This window comes from Thamnophis elegans, chromosome 5 (genome assembly GCF_009769535.1).
Source record: "Thamnophis elegans isolate rThaEle1 chromosome 5, rThaEle1.pri, whole genome shotgun sequence".
NCBI lineage: Eukaryota > Metazoa > Chordata > Lepidosauria > Squamata > Colubridae > Thamnophis > Thamnophis elegans.
Window position 1 is genome coordinate 45959867 of NC_045545.1, and position 19122 is coordinate 45978988.

At 38.1% G+C, this 19122-nt stretch overlaps 1 protein-coding gene across 1 annotated transcript in view; it reads right to left on the bottom strand.

Moving 5' to 3' along the window:
- LOC116509375 (copine-5) overlaps nt 1–19122 on the bottom strand; it is a 149874-nt gene that overhangs the window by 97296 nt on the left and 33456 nt on the right. The window contains exons 2-3 of the mRNA XM_032218530.1: nt 13622–13662; nt 9744–9790 (exon numbers count right to left, since the gene is read on the bottom strand). Coding sequence (XP_032074421.1) covers nt 9744–9790; nt 13622–13662 — 88 coding nt within the window. The remainder of the gene's footprint in view (nt 1–9743; nt 9791–13621; nt 13663–19122) is intronic.

The window sequence follows — 19122 nt, forward strand, 5'->3', positions numbered from 1 at the left end:
AAAGTATTGTGGAAGAAATAAAGAGAAAGTACTCTGGAAAACTGAACAAAGAGCAGATAGTAATCATTCAAAAACATTCAGGACAGAACTTAAGCTATAACTATATTAATGAAAAGGAAGCCTCTGCTATTAAGCCCAATGTGTCCATCAGGTTGCAGTCACCTGAATATGTTTAAGGATGAACCAAATGCTTATACCGAAAGGAAGAGAATATTCACTCACAAAGGAAGGCAAAAATACGTGTCCCAGGACAATGTTGCAGGATCTAATTTCAATCACGGGGACCAGAGTGTTAGTCTTCTGAGCTTGCTGGAGCCCATCCTCAGGGAATTCCTCTCTCACTGGAATGTGTGAGGGGCACATACTGGTGGGAGAGAAGCTCCCTGAGCTGATGGGCTCCAGCACAAGTCTGAAAGCTCAGAAGACCAGCCCTCTGGTCCCTGTGATCCAAATTGGAACCTGCAGAATATTTACTATTAAAGAACACAAGATAAAAACCTGATACTGCCTAACACTGCTTAGATGTCTTAATTTCATAAACAATGTTGGTGAAGAATGAGAAGTCCTGAGTTCAAATCACTTTTAACTATAGTTACTGAGTGATGTTATGTTGATCTGTGTTAGCCCAGTCTTTCAGTTTTGATGTTGGGGGTGTGGGGGAACTGGAGGCAGGACTTTTTATATTGATTTCTTTAAGCAAAGGTAGGATATAAAATATAGCAAAATAAAAATAAACTGAGTAAACTGACTTTATGCCCTCTCTGGATTCCAGTAGTTCTGATAATGCCAGAAAGGGAAAGAATTAGGGATTGGCATTTAAGATAATTTGCAGCTGGAGGGCAAACAGTGTTTCCAAGAACAACTGATTCATGAACCAAAGTGCTCCTGGGACAATGAATTAGACAAATAAAGCCAGAATGTCAAAAAAAATGATATAGTCCTACAACACTGTAGTAAATGTGCAGATGTCTAGAGCAGATTTTAGCATTCCTGCTCAACACAAGTAGGAACTTCGTCAGGTTTAAGCAAGACAATATGAATATGTGTATATTGATGGAAAGTCTGCAAATCTAGCTTTTCCCTACCCACATGATGTGCAATACTGTGAAATAAGAGGCAGACAAATAGTTCAAAATTAACTGTGCTAGCAAATTATTTTGGTCCTTAGTCCATCATATTCCAGCACAGGCTAGAATTCTCTCTACTTTACTTGTATAATTTATACCGGCAGATACCCCGGTAATAGGAGTACAGCAGCACTTATCTTTTATGACCATTTAAAGAGCAAAGGATAGGAAGTAAAATCAATGGGAACAAGAGCAAGATATAAATTTGCATTAAGAAAATATACCAGGCATGCTATTTACACGTGTGGGCTGGGTTATTTATTATGTGCTGTAGAAAATGTCATCCTGTCGGTTTCTTTCAAAAAGAAAATTGCCTGCATGTTGTAGAATGAACTTTCCTGCTATGCCCAGACACAGTTTGCAATACAAGGGTTATCAGAGCTGAAAATATAACATGGTGCCAACATGATCACTAATAACTTCCTTGATTGCCCTTCACCTGATTTGTGCATTTAAAAAAAACATTCACTGGTATGTTTGTCCTTTATATTAAGACTTTGGTTTAACTTTACTTTCAAGAACTCATATGGGGCCCAACTTTGTCCTATTACTTTTTTTTTTTTTTTAGAAAATAAATATTAGACATGGCTGCTTGTTTCAAATTTGAATCCACTTGCTCACAAAATAGGATGGAGGTGAAACAGAGATAAAAGTTTCTATGATGGCAAACAAGAAGAAATAGCAGGTAGAATTCTGATACCATTTTGAAATTGGGCAAATCCTGCCTGGCCCAGCTTTCAAAAATTCCAAATGTGTTGAAAATCCCAGTTTTCAAAAATTCCAAATGTGCCCACTAGCTTCAAACAGTTAGAGGACTTGTCCTAGGGAAACAAGAGCTACAAGTCAGAAGTTAGGTAGTGAAAAAAATGGCTTTAGAATGATATTCCTTAAGCTGGTGTTTCTCAGACTTGTTAACTTTTAAGATATGATTTCAACTTCTACAATTCCCCAGTGAGTTGAAGACTTAAAATCCATCCATTTTAAAGTTGCCATGTTTGAAAAGCACTCCCTAAACAGTGGCCTTCCAATTTTCTTAAGGCTACCTTTCTGAGTTGAACATACACTGTATTAGTTCAAGAATACCTGGATAGCATTTTTGGGGGAAAGTTGGATCAAAAACAACTTTCTGACATTATTATAAATTTAACCCTAACCCTAACAAGGCTGAAAGAGAGGTTGATATTCCAATATGTGAACATGAGATAGCTAATAATAGGGAGATGGCCTTTTTTATAGTGTTTTGGAACAATTTTCCCTGATAGGTATATTTACTAGGATTATTCTTTTTTTTAAAGTTCTTTTATGTAATTCAGGCAATTTACATTCATATTTTAAAGGATGTACATTTAACATTGTGATTGTTATGAGCTTTGATTTTTATTGTATTTCATATAGCTTTTGATTTTTTCTAAAATTGTTTTTATTAAAAAGATTTTACATGTATAATAAGTACTTTTAAAAAAAGATGTAAATGTGAAAGAGAAAAAGAAAAGACAGGTAAAAAGAGAGGATGTTGAATATGCTGTAATAAATACATATGTGACTCCTGAGATGTGAGAGTGGCTACAATAGATTCCAATAGATCTCAAGAACAATATCAGAGTGCTCTGTCTTTTACACGCTCCCCTTCATCATTTTGTTTATCAAAGAATCCATGTTTATTTATTCAAAATATTTACACTCTGTTGATTGAAGAAGTAGCTAAACACAATATATAATTAAAACTAATTTCCATAGAGTTGGTGTGCTTGCCACGCAGAGATGCTGAACTTCATTACAGTAACTGAGTCACTTTGAGTATGCATCTGTTAGCAGGAAAACACAGAGCTTAAAATAATAGTAATAATATGGGATGTTTTTAGCAAATCCCCCAAACGATCATGTTGCTATGGGCTGAGCATCTGTTATTTTTGGGAAGGCAGAGGCACCGTATGTTGGTCTGAGGATGATTTCTGCAGTTTTAAGCTGATGCTACTTGGGGCATCCTACTTCGGGCAGGTGACTGGATCTAATCTTGAACCGCAACATGATTCACTACCCAGTTTCCATTTCTATGACTGCAGTGAAAATAAAAACACCCTTGAGTCAAGTTTAATTCCTGATGACTTCACAGATCCAACCCTGTATTTCTCTTAGCAACAATGGTTTTCTACTGCCAATGCTTTTTCCACAGATTTGAGGTTTGTGGGGGAAGGGTGCTTCCTCTATTTTACCTACATATCAATTTTGTTTAGGGTTCCCAGGAGTCTCCTTTCTGAGTCCTAACAGGCTTGACCCTCTTTAGTTCCTGAACAAAGACCAAGTTGGCCAAGTCCTGCTATCTGTGGAGGAAAATAAAGTAAATTGATTCCCCTCAGAGGGTTAATATTTGAAGCTTCTTATTTCTTCTTCAAAAAAGGTTAAACCTCTTAGTTTGGCATTCAGTTTCCACCAAACATCCTATTCTATTAAGATGAAAAGAGATGAATTGAGATTATCTGTGACTTCTATAAATGCCACTGAAAGAGCCTCGAAATTGTTCTCAGAGTGAACCTCTTTCATATCTACAAGCTGGCATGTATCTAGTTCCTCGTATTATAATGTATAAGCTACTCTTGGCCAAACTGAACCCTCCAGGTGATTAGAAGCAGAAGTCTCTGCCAATCTGGTCAATGAAATTCAGGAAATGTGGGTTGGAAATTAGGAAAAGGAGTCGGAACAGAATATTTTGAGGATTGTAAAATTGGAAATGGATACTACATAGATAAATATATAAAGGAAGATAAGGGATATGTTAATAAAATTAATGTAGCTATGTACGATAAGTAGAAACTGTTTGTTGTTATGTTAAAATATGAATGGAAATGACAAAGTCAGAAAGGTCACTCTATGTCCAATGTTTTTAATGTTTATTCAATTAAAAAAAAAAGAAATTCAGGAAATGTGGGAACTGCAAAGATAACCAGATTTAGGAAGACTTTGACAATTTTTTACACCACTGACATTGCAGCCTAAGATTAGCAACAGTGAAGAACCAAGCACTAAATTAAAATTTAAGGAAGTAGTAAATCATGATCTCTTCAACGCAAATCTCCCCCTCTCTTCACCAAAGTATTTTCCAGAATCTTTCCAGGGAAGGAAAGGCTTAAATTTCCCCCATCACAATTGCTTTGACAGTTCCTCCTACCCACCAACTGCTATTTGCAATTTTAAAAATATCCACCTTCAATACAGACACATTTAGTTTAACTCTTATTAAGAGGTAACAAATGATCAGTTGGGTTCAGTTCATATGAGGGAAGGACTCTTCCGCCTCTCTGACTTGATATGAAAAACAAGTACAAATATTCTTCACTCTTCTAACAATGGAGATATTTCTGTTTAGCCATCTGGTTAGGCTAAGAGCAAAACTCATGCCAACCATATAAGGCAGTTTTCTATTACTTCTCTACCACATGCCCACAATTCCAAGAATTGCTCTTGATTTCAGGCATTCCCCCATCCTTGTACTAAGCATGTTAAGCTTCATAACTCCAATCTCATAGACATTAGTACCACCACAACCATCATCTCTCCCTCTTTCCATGTATATATGTGTGTGTGTGTGTGTATACACACACATACACACACAAACACACACCTATGTTTCATCTTGCCCAAATCCTACCATTAGTTTGGAAACCAAGGCCAACAAAAGATTTCCTTCCTCCCAGATATTCCAGATACCTAACTAGTATAATATCTCCTGCATCCTCTGTCACCTTAAACTTCAGTTGGCTTCTTTCTATCATTCAGGACAGTGTTTCTCAAGCTTAGCATCTTTTGGTTTGGAATTCTGGGAGCTGAAATCCACACATCTTAAAGTTGATACGGCTGAGAAACACTGATCTATAATAGGAGGCCTTCTGAACTACTGCAGTGGCAAATAAATTATTCTGAATGTCTGCTTATATCTGGGGGGTGTAATTAAGCCAGGGGCATTTGTTCAGGTGCTGAGCAAGCTCAGTTTCTTTAGTTCATTCTCCATGTCCATGGTGGTTATTGTCTTTTCATTCCCCCTCCCAGGCTTTTTTAATGCCTCTGTTGGGAAGTGAGTTGCTGGGGACTCACAAAGAATAGCAATATACACAGATTAGCTATATGGCAGCTGGGAAGGGAAAAATAAGGACAAAATAAGCCTCAAATGTTATCTTCAAATATGAAGCAATACTTTAGGGAGCTATGTCTGTGATGAGTTATAATATTAATAACCATTTCATTTTAGTAATCTATGTCCACAGCAGAGAAATGCAAAAAGCCATAAAACATTCAGACAAGCTGCAGATGAGTTGTTCGGTGTTATGTGTGGAAAGGCTGCATTTAAGAATTAAAGTTAACTTTATACCAATGGAAGTTTGTATTGCAACAGCAGCGTAAAATGACTAAATTCTCAACTTAGAAACATGATGGCAATTCAGCTTTATAGTATTTGATATGAATCAAAGGGAATAATTTTGAATCTAAGAGAAATAATAAGAGAAGATGCCTAATAGGTGATGCCTATCTTTCAGCTAGCTTTGCCCATGTACATGTTGGAGAATCAAGTGATAAAAACTTTTCTGGATCATGTCACTTCAGAGAACAAGCTTGAATATTTCATTTCTAATTTCATCTCATTCACCAAATGAAAAAATGGATATGTTGCAGGAAAAAGTTAACCCCCCCTCTCTCACACACACTATTTTCTATTTGAATAGGGGACTCTACCCTTACAGTTTTTAAGTGGGACAGTCCAGGAGAAGTTTCAGGACCAGAAAGGGATGTATTAATGGGAGAAAGGGGGTGAGGGGTGGGAAGGGAAGGGTAGGGAAGGGAAGGAAACATGTCTATGCAAATATGTTTCAAGTCATGATGTTATTAGTGCAGAACCAAATAACATATAACTCAGGGAATCCAAAACATATTCAGATACAGGGCAGTGCATATTGAATTTTTATCTATGACTAATATGGGAAAAGGTACATCACTTGATTTTGATTGTCCAAAGCATAGCAATGAAAGGACAAACACAGAACAACTGGAGAAAAACAGTACCTTGGCTCTAGGAAAGGGAAAGAATTCCAGAAGGCAGTTTCCACTGGGAAATTGTCCATCTTAATATTCCAGAGGAAATGCAGCAAACTGATCTTGAGCAACAGTTCATCAGCTCAGCTGCTCAGTCAGCAGTGTTGAGGAGATACCTGATTTCAGCTACAGAGATTTTATATCTTTGTATCTTAGTTCAATCCCCTTATATTTCTATTACAAAAGAAGAGAGGGGAGGACTTGCTGAACTCACCCAAGTTAAGATTTGCAGCAAAATCTAAACCAGGGACTTTTTGGTTAAACACCTTGTACTTTTGCTCTCTGTTACTACTTTAAATCTCAGTAAAACAGTAGCCAGTGATATGGTCCAATGATTGCACAGATTGTGACACCAATTTTGAGAGACAATTGTCAGTTGGGGAAAAATGCTGGATGACTAACATACTGCCAACAGCCAGAAAGATTATTTTGGGACTTGGGAATTTGATGATGACAAGGAAATACACACATGTTTATTCTTTGATTACAACTGTTGGCTTCAAATTCTCTAAAGAAGCCTTCTCTAAACAGATGCACTTCATATGTGATATATTAGTTCTAACAACTCCTAGTCAATAATGAGTAAGGATGGTGGCATCTATAGTCAAAAACATTTACAATACTTCAAGCCTGGAAAAGCCATAACAATTGATCTGAAACATTCATCATAAGGCCCATCCAACAGTGAGATATCTGCTCCACTTTTGAAGTTCAGCTTAGTAAAATGAGAGAATCCCAAGATAAAATGGGACACATAGCCTCCATACTGCTTATTGTCCAGATGCAAAAGGAACATATGAGTGAAACTTGCCCTTATAAGTTCCAAAGGAATGGCAAGTTCTTTTGAAATAGGTAAATGATAGACTAGAGATAAGTCCATATTCTAAGAAGCAAGCTTTGCCCAAAATGAGGTACTCCAGATGCATTGCCTTTACTGGCTGAGGGTCCAAAATCTTCAGAAAACAACATTACAAAACCTGACCTGATCTGTTGCTTTGCCCACTGTGATGCAGTTGCTAAGCCAGTCTTAAATGCTTATAGAAAAATCATGGGGCCCTTTTCTTCTGCAGAAAGAATGGAATTACTCCTGAGAAACAAATAACACAGCCTCAGTGGTGCTGTTTCCAAATAGTTAATTTCATAGAACAGAGAGTCTCTCCTTACTGGAAGTGTTTATGGAAAGCACTCAGGAGATGCAACAGTCACATAACTGAGTGAAACAGAGATAGACTTCAACATTATTGGAATGGGATGATGGGGGGAGGGAGAACACCATCTGCTCTTTTTCATATTGTGGCAACACCACACAAATTCCCTTCTTGCTGTTCTATAAAAAGTAACTACATTGGCAATCAGCAAAATTATTGAGGCCTCTCCCATCCCTTTGTAAAATGGGGTAGGAAACCCACTGCTTATAACAGCCATTACATAGAAATACATGCTTCCAAGAATGTATGATTCATAAACCTGTGTTGAACAAAACATACTTGTCAGGAAAAGAGTATTGTATGAATCTAAAAATAGGTTAATTTACTAATCAAATAAGTCTATGCAAACCCAGCTTTTAAGTGCAGATCAGCATTTAATGTGAAGCAATGTCACTTCCCTCCCTCTACCTTAGCAATAGCACTTAGACTTATATACCACTTCACAGTGCTTTGCAGCCCTCTCTCAGCGGTTTACAGAGTCAGCATATTGCTCCTAACAATCTGAGTCCTCATTTTACCGACCTCGGAAGGATGGAAGGCTGAGTCAACCTTGAGCCTGGTGGCATTTGAACTGCCAAATTACAGTCAGCGGGCAGTCAGCAGAAGTAGCCTACAATACTGCACTCTAACAATTGTGCCACCGAGGCTCTTAACTTGAATGGAGAAGCAGTATTTTATTTATTTATTCTATGTTGCTTTTTACCCCATCTTGCCCACAAAGCTTGCAGGTTAGGTCAGTTCAGGATATCAATGTCATAACAAGGTACAAAACAATAAAATAACCATAATGATTCACTAAAGCAAGTTAAGTCCTTAGATAAAGAGGAAAAGTAGTGGGGAATTAGTTAGGCTCCTCCCCCAATGCAACATGGCAGGCATACTCCTGCTAAAAATCTTGCAAAACTGTCCTAAAGGTTCCTATAAGGGCACCAAGTCACTTGGGCATTTCAGCTGCTTATGAGCCGGGGGAGAGGAAAGACCTCGGGGACCAGATATGCTCTCATCAGGAAAATTGTCTTCCACAACCCTCTGCAAGGTCTTAGGGTCTGAAAACTAGTCAACTGTGCAGCAGTTCATGTGTAAGCGTCCGTCTCTTGCAATGATGCCTTCGATAAGTGCCAAGAATGATTTACAGATCCAAAACTAAAATATTTACAGGTTTCTTCTTCATGATTTGAGGTGTGGGAAGGAGACAGAAAAACCTGGGAGGATAATCAGGTTTGTAAACAGAAGGGACCCTTCAGTACAATTTGCATTTAAGAGCAAGTACCTTTATCCTCCACTTCTTTCTCACTCTAATGTTAGATCACCGAGCCAAAGAAATAAGGCATAGGATTCCCCCCAGCACCCACACACCAGCAGTCGTGTGTGAAAATATGAAAAAGTAGGAAGAGAGGAGTAGGAGGTCTTATTTTTAAAAGCAACAAGTTTGTGTTTCAGCGAGAGTTCAGGAGTGGAAACTTGCCCACCCATCTACAGCTTCTATCCCTTCTGTTTCTCATTCCAGGTTTCCTTTTCTCCTCTGATATTTCAATCCCAGAAATAGGGATTAGCAGGAAGTAAAGTTGAGAGTCTGCAGAACAACCACCCACAAATCTTGATAGAGTTTTGCTTTCTCCCCCCCCCCTTTTATGTCTTAAATCCAGCTCCTTAATTTGCCTTCCCATGTGGCTGCTATGTGCTGGTTTTCAACATCCAGATTTACTGTTCTCGTGTCTCACTTTGGCCTTAACTTCTGTCCTTTCTGCACTGTATTTTCAATTCTAGCCATATTCTGTTTCACATCAATTGGATGAATTTCCATCAGCCTATGCAGCTTTATGCCAGCTACCCCAATGCCATATTGCAGTGTTTCTCAACCTTGGTCATTTGAAGACATCTGGACTTCAATTCCCAGAGTTGAAGTCCAGACGTCTTCAAATAGCCAAGATTGAGAAACACTGTCATATTATGCTATGCTAGGACAAGGGAATGCAAAAGCAATCCAATGGACACATACTAAGTGTGAGTGAAGCTTTCAGAGTGAAGCTTTCACACCCTTCAGTGGTGCCACAACAGATAAACAAGGCATCTCAGCCATTTTTAACCAACAGAATTTTCATCAAATGCCTTTAACCTAGTCTGCTTTTCAGATAATAAAGAGGTGCACACACAAACACACACAGACACACACAGACACACACACACCAAGGCACAAGATAATAATGTGACTTGCAAGAGTTGTAATAAGAGGCAGTAAAGCAGAATGAAATCCAGGAGATATGATCTGCTGGAGTTACTATTTTTCTGAGACACAAAATTTTCCATTAACACACAAGTTACATACCTCTCTCCACTGCTTGGTCTCTATGCCCTGAGTATACAGCACACATACTGTAAAGGGAAAAAGAATCAGAAGTTAACTAAGCCACCAGCACAGACTGTATTAGGCAAACTTCACAAGTTTCTGCAAGATCAAAGGCTAAACAAAATCACTGAAGCTTGATGCCCCACTGGTGACGTTGGGGGTGGGGGAGGGAGAGAGACCGAATCCCTGAAAACTGTAAAGCTATGGTGCATTATTTCTTTTTCTGCCCCTTTTTCTTTTTTCTTTTAAAATATTGTTTATTGGTATGTACACAAAAATAGCATCTAAAGTTTTTCTATGTTGCTATTAATGAAAAGCATTTTCCTGCGAACTCAAAAAGGCAAGAATGGGGAAGATTTGATAATGGAAAACTGAAATGGGAACTAGTTGCAACAAATACTAGAACTTGTGATTTGATCAGGTCTTAGATGCAAATCACATTTAAAAAGCTCATGTTGAACTGTTTGACATCTTAAACATCTATCATATTTTTTGTGTGTATTTGTGTTTGATCTTCACAATAGTCTTATGAGGTAAACTGACTGACAGAAACTGGCTAAGAAAGTATCTCAGCTCAGCATCCTAACCATTTTGCTCCATCAGCTCAAAAGAGTGGATCCATTACTTTTACATCTCAGCTCCAATAATCTGAATAACATCAATTTCATGAGTATGACTGATTGCTTTTGTCTTCCCACATAATGGAGTAGCACATTATTTGCCTTAGCTTACATGAGGAAAAAGAGAGGCTGTTTTGAAATCAGAAGTTATATCACATTCAACTGAGAACTACCGCATGCCAAGCCTAGTCCTATACAAAAATTAGCGTCACTAGAATTCTTGTCAGAAAGAACACAAAACACTGCAGCTTAATTCCACCCAAATTCATTAGATTCAATAGGTTTATTCTGTTGAATCAAAGTAGACTTGCCTTGGCAAGATAGGTAGGATAAAACTTTAATAAATAAACAAACATGGGAAATTCAGATTTAATCCCCAGTTCCTCAAAAAAAAAAAAAAAAACCTCAGTAGATGATTTGGGATTCATTGTTTTATCTCAGCTTCAGCTATATATTTTTTGTGAAGACTTCTCAGCTTAACCTATTTTTTGTGACGATAATACAAAGTAGGGGGGAGAACGCTCATGTTTATTACATTGAGTTCATAGAATAAAAATAGAATATAAATAAAAGGAATAACTAAACCAATAGCCTTTGGGTTCTGGCCTTATTTTACTGTCCAAATCCATAAGGAGAATCTTCTGCCATGCTTCTTGGATTGGACTCTCCCTACAACACAATATTTTTCTGTGCTTCTCCTTCTGTATAAGTAGCAATGAAGCAGCTGGGCTATAAAATAGAGAAAGAGCCACAGAAGATGTGCTCAAAAGCTACCCTGTTTTCTTCTACTGAGAGGTGGATACTTCCTTCTACAAATCAAGGCCAAATCTAATGCTTTCATCAAAATAACAAAAGAGACAAGAGACCCAGTGTGGTCTAGTTATTAAGCCCTTAAGCTTAAAAACAAGGAAACTGTGAGTTCTAGTCCCAATTTAGGCATCTAAGACAGCTGGGTGACTTTGGGCCACTCATTCTCTCTTAGCCCAATTCCCTTCACAGGGTTGTTATGGGAGGAAAAATAGGAGGACAAAGAATATTAGGCATGTTTGCTGCCTCGAGTTATTTATACAAATAATAAAGGCAAGATTAAAAAAAAGCAATATCACAAGGTTGTACATGATGTGCATCAAAAAAAAAAAATAACACAACTTGAATTGGGACATAGTGATGCTGTTTTCATCTGATCTCCTTGTGGCTACCTTTGCCAAAGTCTACTCTTCTAGGTACTATGCTAAATGCAGAATCAAGAGAACTGTATCTCCTTCATGATTTAGCATAGAAAAACCAAACAAGACTTTTAAATTGCCCAATAATGTATTTCAATAATGTATTTGGCTCACTTTCAATTGCTCCCCAATACTAAAGCAAACAAATGGGAAAAAATGATTAATGAGATTTTAATGAAGAGAAGCTGACAGAGAGCAAAGGTTCCCCCCCCCCCCAAGGTTCTGCTGGTCTTTTATCTGCCTAAGGATCTATACATACTAGTTGAAACCTCAGTGCTGATCAAAGGAACTAGAACTTCACAAGTTGAATCCACAACGACATGCTACAGTGCAAAGTGCTACTGTTCAGAAACCTAGACTATCACAACATCTTCCACATCTTTTCTAAGCTACTCCACATTATCCCACTATGCTAATTACTGTACATTCTAAGACCACAAACTTTGGCTAATCTTTACTGCAGAGGTGGGGAACCATGGCCCCTTTATGACTTGTGAACTTCAATTCCCAGAATTTCTGAACCAGCATGGCTGGGTCAGGAATTCTGGGGGTTGAGGTCCACAAGCCATAAAAGGGTCACCATTCCCCACCCCTGCTTTACTGGGTCCTATGTGTTGTCTCCCTTCTCACTATTAGAAGATGTTTTTTTTTTAAAAATCTAAATGGCATTTCTGCCAATTTTTCTCATATATTCGTTGGCTTTCTGTTTATTCTGGCACACAAGGTGGTTTAGGTTGAGCTTCTCCAAAACCAGCTCCTTCCCTGCGTCATGCATTCAGATGGTGCTGTTTTGCATATACAAGAATCAGTCTAGGAGAGTCAGTTAACACATATTTGCAATCAATGCATCATTATCTCCATTCTAGTAGGAGAAAGGGTTACAGAGAACTAAAATAAAATAAAATACATAGGGCAACACATATCAGAAGTATAGACAATGTACCATATTTTTTCAGAGTATAAAGCGCACCAAGATTTTGAAGAGGCAAATTAAAAAAAAGGTTTTGCACTCTATAGACTTCCCAAAACCGACCCATTTTTTGCGAAAACCAGCCTGTTTTTTTGTCAAAAAAGGGCATGCATAGCATTTAGGAGCTTATAGAGTGTTTCTGGGGGCTGGAGGCAAAAACAAGCAAAAAATGGCCGTTTTTTTGCTCATTTCTGCGCCCCCCCCCCAGCCTCCAGGAGTACTCTATAAGCCTCCTAAAGGCTCTGCACAGTGATTTTTGTAAAGGGGGTGGGGTTTTTGGAGGCAAAAAATGCTGTATTCAGTGTATAAGATGCACCCAGATTTTCAACCTCTTTTTTGAGGGAAAAGGGTGCGTCTTGTACTCCAAAAATATGGCAATTGTTCAAGTTGAAGAAATGAGGGTCAGAGATAATAAACTATTAATTTAGGTTTTCAAATGTATTAGAAATATATATCAGGAGAAGAAATGTATATATACAGTATAACCTATGCTGGGCTTAATAATTGCTATGTAGGCATAAATATCTACCTTTCAGAGCTGTTTCTGTTTAATACAAGGAGGAACTCATTCTGTCTATGCTCATTTTATACATTGAAAATGAGTCACCTGACTAGTGAAAACTGAAATCATCCATGCACTTAATACATTTCTCTATGTTTACTAATTTGGATTTCTTGACCAGTATAATTATTTTGTATAAATATGTGGGAGCATGAGGTCATTCAACATTATAAAGATGTAAGAATGAAAATTCAAAACCAATAAAAGTAGTAAATATTGTTTATTTTAAACCAGGAATTATTAATTTTGTCTACAATCTGAGATTAGCAAATCCCAGTAATTATACATGTATTATGCTTCTCAGATTTAAATTAATGTTTCTTAAAAATATTTAATTTGGTTTTTAATTTGCATACATTTGCAATACAGAACTTGACAGATCCATAAATTGGGGACAAGAAATGTGATGAACGAAGCCCAAATATTGTAACCAAAACTCTTCTTGAAGAAAAGTGAAAGTTCATGCAACACTTACGTACATGGGTCAGACTTGGAGAATGTATCTTTATCCAAAAGATTCCTGGGAAGGGGAGGTAGGAAAAAATAAAAAGTATTATGTAGGACCAGGATAGATGAGTTTTCAGTTCAGAAATGGAACTGACAAAAAAACTCCCCATTTTTTTGCACCGATTCTCAACTGTTTTTTTTTAAAACAATATTGTATTCTAAATAATTATTCACACCCAGAAATTATTGAACTCTGCTGAAATTGTCAAGGCAGCTATAAATAAATAAATACACCAAAGCCAAGAAGAATTGGTTTTTGCTTACAATGATTCAGTAGCCATGCTGACTCAGCAGGAAAGTCTACAGGATGAGAACATTTGATTGCCCAAGGAGATACTCCACATCATAGTTATTGTGCTTGGCATACAGATGAACTGTATTTGTAACAGAATTTCCAGCTTATATGCTTCCTAACATTAGCCAAGCATTTTATAATTCACTATTGCTTATGAGCAAGTTTTCTCTCTTCAGAAAAAACACTTCCTTACAATCTATTCAGTGCTTCATATCATCTCCCAGGGCTAGTTTAATCACCTTCCCTTAATTGGTACTTCTCAGATAAGCTGGAATACAGCTCTAATAATTTCAATTAGTATTGCCTTTGCCCATTATGGCCAGTGGAAGATGGAAGTTGAAATCTAATACATCTGCAGAACACCAATTCAAATGATGGCCAAAGTGTAGGTATCAATACCAAAGCACATGTAAATGAACACAACTTGAGGAAATGCCATTGACACAATATTAAAGTAGTTGCTTTGCAAAATGAGTCAGCACTGAAAGCACATTAGTTAAGTTGTTTGATTTCCTTTCTGCATTAGCTATTATTCTCTGAAAGAAATTGTCAAGGAATTATTCCAAATTTCATTATAATTGAGAAACCATTAATTCATCCTTAATGGAAATTCACATGTCTCAATCTTCAAAATGTTTACTTCTGACCTTCTAGAACCCAAACTTTAATCAGTCTGAACCAATATGCTTAGTAATCATTCAAGAATAGTTTAAGCAATAGCTTCATATTGCATTGCCTTGAATCATTCTGTAAGTAGTAGGGAAGGAAAGAATTATCTAGCCAGGTAAGAAATTATGTTGCTTTGACACTTTGCACCAATATAATTACTGTCCAATTCAGATTGTCCTTTTCATAGCAAATAAAGTCATAACTGATTCACAAATTCTTGATGGCTAAAAATAGACTATAATGGACTGTGTTTTCACAAGTTATATCTTGATAACTGATGATGTAAAAAAAGTAAAAGTTGTTTCTTTCTTTAAACTTGGGGGCATTTTTATTCTCTGCCAGGTGGTATAATCTTTTTTAAAGTTGTCATAAATCTCACAATACTAAGATTTTGTCTCAGGAAACTTCCTAACAACTTTATTTCCTTCAAGAATTTTCCTGTTATAAAAATTCTAATAACAATTATTGTAACTTTTCTAAGAGCTGTCCAGCACTTGCAGTGCTGAATATAGTCTGAAAACATCACTATAAGGCATAATAGTGTCTTATTGTAATGTTTCCAGATTATATTCAGCACTGTAAGTGCTTAACAGCTCTTAGAAAAGTTACAGTACTTGTTATTGGGATTTTTACTTGAAAATAGGCAGATTCCTGAAGGACATAAAGTTCATAAAAGTGTATAGGATTCCTTGCTAATGTGGTAAAATTTTAGATTCTGCACTAATGGCATATTGTGCCATCAATGAATAGCAGAAATAATGAAGGATTAGAAAGAGCTTAATAGCATTCCAGTTTCAGAGCGAGGCCTTTCAATAGCTTATCTTTGAAGCGCCCAAGAGCACCAATTAAATGTAAGAAGATACACAGACTGAATGCAGAGGGAGCTTGTTTCAACTCCTTAGCACACTTCTTTCTAGAAGCAATCTTTCACTACTTTAAAGACAAAAAAAACCTTCAATGATCACAGCAAGCCAGGCTGTTGCATTTGGGCAAGGGAGGAAGCTCTGAGCTCTGAGTCAAAAGATCTGGGTAGATCAATAATCAGGGCAATCAAATAAGACTTCCTGTTTCCTATGTGATTCCCACTAAGAGAGTCTTCTTTAGTGTGGTGTTCTCTAAGAGTCTGGGGAATACAATTCCCAGGATTTCTATCTAGCATGGCTGAGATTCTGGGAGTTGTAATTTCAACTCTTCTAGAAAACACTGTGGTGATGAAATCCAAAGCAAGATGGAAATGCAGAAGGCAGTAGAAGATACATCATATTGGAGGGATGAATATTCAGAGTCAGGTACAAGAAGCTACTGGAAATAACTACCAAGTGAGTCACACATTATTATTCATTCTTAAGACTCAAATATTTAGCATCCAGAGAATAATTATTTATCCTCTTCTAGGATGTGACACCCAGCTATTAACCAAGAAATCCTTCCCCCTCTTTTTATTTATTTTTTAAAAATCATAATCAAGGGGGAGGGGAGTCCTGTCCAGTAAGATGAGATAAAGCCAACAGGGAATGCGTGTATCAGTGGTGGGTTGCCAATTTCTTTACTACCAGTTTGGGTGTGCTCCTGCATGCTCGCAATGCTTCTGTGCATGCGCAGAAGTGTGCGGGTGGGCAGAGCCTCTCTCCACCACTACTACAGGTTCAGCCAATATGGGCTGAATTGGCAGCAACTCACCTCTGGTGTATATGCATGGTGTGTGTGTGTGTGTGTGTGTGTGTGTGTGTGTGTGTGTGTGTGTGTGTGAAGAGCTATGAAGTGATGTCCCGGACTTAACTCAAAGGTCTCATCTTTGAGCTTTCATGCTTAAGCTACACATTTGATATCACAGAAACCTGCAAGCAAAGAACACAGACAGTATAAATAAGAAGCATGATTTCTAAGTAATGCCCCAGATACCCTTTTCAACATGACCCCTGGCTTTCTCTGGACTGATTGAAGATAGGGGACTTTGTGGGTCAGACACTTAAAAAAGCTCTGCTTTTCCCCTCCAGAGAATCCCAGGACTTTCAATTATAATCCACTTTCATTGAACAGGATGCCCTATCCCATACTGGCAAGCTGCACTCACTGCTTGGCTATTATGTACAGAAACAGAAGAATGTGTGTAGGCGGCTGCTATGTATTACTTGAATGACCCATAAATCAAGAGAAAGGCACAAATCAAGTGTGGAAAAATATATGTCGTGCTGCTTCCCTTCTGCATTAAGAATACGGCTAGTTTACAAGAAGATTTTTAAATACCAGAAAGTGTGGGGCAAAGAAAGGCACCGGAAAAAGAAATCCAAATAAATGGAAAGGACCAAAATTTAGACATACAACAATGTCAGTATTTGGGGATCCGTTTGTTCTACTGTTTCAAATGTTGGCTTAATAATCTTATCCCTGCCAATCCCACTAATAAACAAAATGAGGCACTGCATTTGTCAGACTTAACACTTGGGTTTGGCAGAAAATCACAGATTTCTAGATCCTTAGCTCTTAATTCAGTTCTTGGCCAGATTTGACAGAAGCCTCCAAGACACAGCACAACTAGTTTAGAATGCTTACCGCAAAAAAAAAAAAGAAGTCTTAACACAGTGTTGTTAAACTCTCAGCCAATGGGCCGGAGCGTCACACTAAGGCCACGCCCATGCCCAGTTTAGCGAAGGGGGAAATGGTCCCGAAACAACATGTGATGCCACCATGACAACGTGACTTTGACACCCCTGCCTTAACACAAGAGCCTTTTATAAACCTATGCTAGCACATTTAAAGTTTCTTCTTTCCAAGATAATGGACAGTTGTCAGGTCACTGCATGGCCTTTGGCACCTGATTTGAGACTCATAAACATAATAGAAAGCAGTCATGTAATGTTTTATGCTATCAAGGAAGAGATTTTCTGCTGAGCTTACAAATTACCTGACAGGCCTTAAGCACTTTGAGCAATCATTTTCTCCTCTGTCTCTGGCAGTAACAGATTCTAGTGCTGCTGTCTAGATATTTTTTTTATCCTGATGATTCTTGGAGCGTTCAGAATTCTACCATGAAGTTCCCCACCCTATTTCTCAGCAGTTTGGCCACATTATACCAAGATGTGCCTTAAACCAGGCTACCAGATCTGGGCAGTAAAATTTCAGAAGACCACCAGATAGTAGCAAAGAGATACAGAAAGCTTTGTTGCCACATACTGGTTATCCACACTGTGCAGCCCTGGTCTGCAACCCTATCTAAGTGTTAACCTCAATGGAAAACCACTCAGCTAAGTTTTTCTCTTCTACTCATAGACTTATGATTTATAAATCTATAAATATTCATAGATTTTAAAAACATGCTACTGCTCCCTAGTCATTTTTATTACTTAGAAGCATGTTAGGTGTACTCCTACCAACTTTGCCATTTATCGCAAAAAAGGCGACTATCTGATGAAGTCGAAATCTTGCAAAAAGTTCATTCCACCCAGATGCTATTTCATTTTCTCATCTTTGCTTCCTCCACTCTCATCCTCCTTAAAGCACCCTGTGCTTTTTAATCCTAATGTCTGTAGTGACCCACATATCTTTGTTTACATACAACCAGGAGTGGGCTGCTGGGGGTTCGCAGGGGTTCAGGAGAACCTCTAGCTAAGATTCTGTGCAGTTTAGAGAACCCCCAAATCCCACTCTTGGCTGGCCCCACCCCGCCCCACCCACCCCATCCCTCCCAGGAGTGCCCACGTGGCCCACTTTGGATGCAGGTAAATGCAGGGTGTCCACAGAGGCTCAGAGAGGGCAAAAATGGGCCTACTGGAAGTTTGGGAATGCCAGAAACGGGCCTGTTTCTGGCCTCCAGAGGGCCTTCGGAGCCTGGGGAGGCCATTTCTGTCCTCCCGGAGGCTCGAGGAAAGCAAACCACCAACCCACCATGGTGCAGGAAGTCAACTAGGCGATGCCCACCCAGCAACCGGGCAGAGAACGCCTTGCTAAAAATTTTGAAGCCCACCCCTGCATACAACCATTATATCAGGCATATGATCTGAAGACATTATTAATAACATTATGAGTTCTGTATAATGAATCCCATTAGATGGTATTTTAAATTTAAAAACCTGGGAAGGGGAAGAGAGTGATGGGAAATGACATCAAGAAGGTCAGCATTTCAGCAATCATGTAACAAATGCAACCAAGTAACCAACCAACACAGCAAAAAAACTTTTTCTCAAAGCTGGAAAAAAATGAACACAATTAAAATTGTCAACTTTAAAAACAACTTGAATGAATGTTTAAATTAAAAATGCCCTTATATGTTTATAAAATTGTCTGAAATTTTATACCTTATATTTTGCTGAGTAAATTACACATATGCACATTTGGAACACTAAGAAACTAGCTGGAAGAATCTGTTTCTCATGAACCTCCGTTGCCATCCCTGGTGGAAATTGCTTGGGAATCCTGGGACTTGTAACCTCAACACTGCAGGCAAGCCTCAAGCAAGACATGTAGAAAGGAGTAGGGGTTTAATTACACAGACATGGTTGCCAGTGTCAT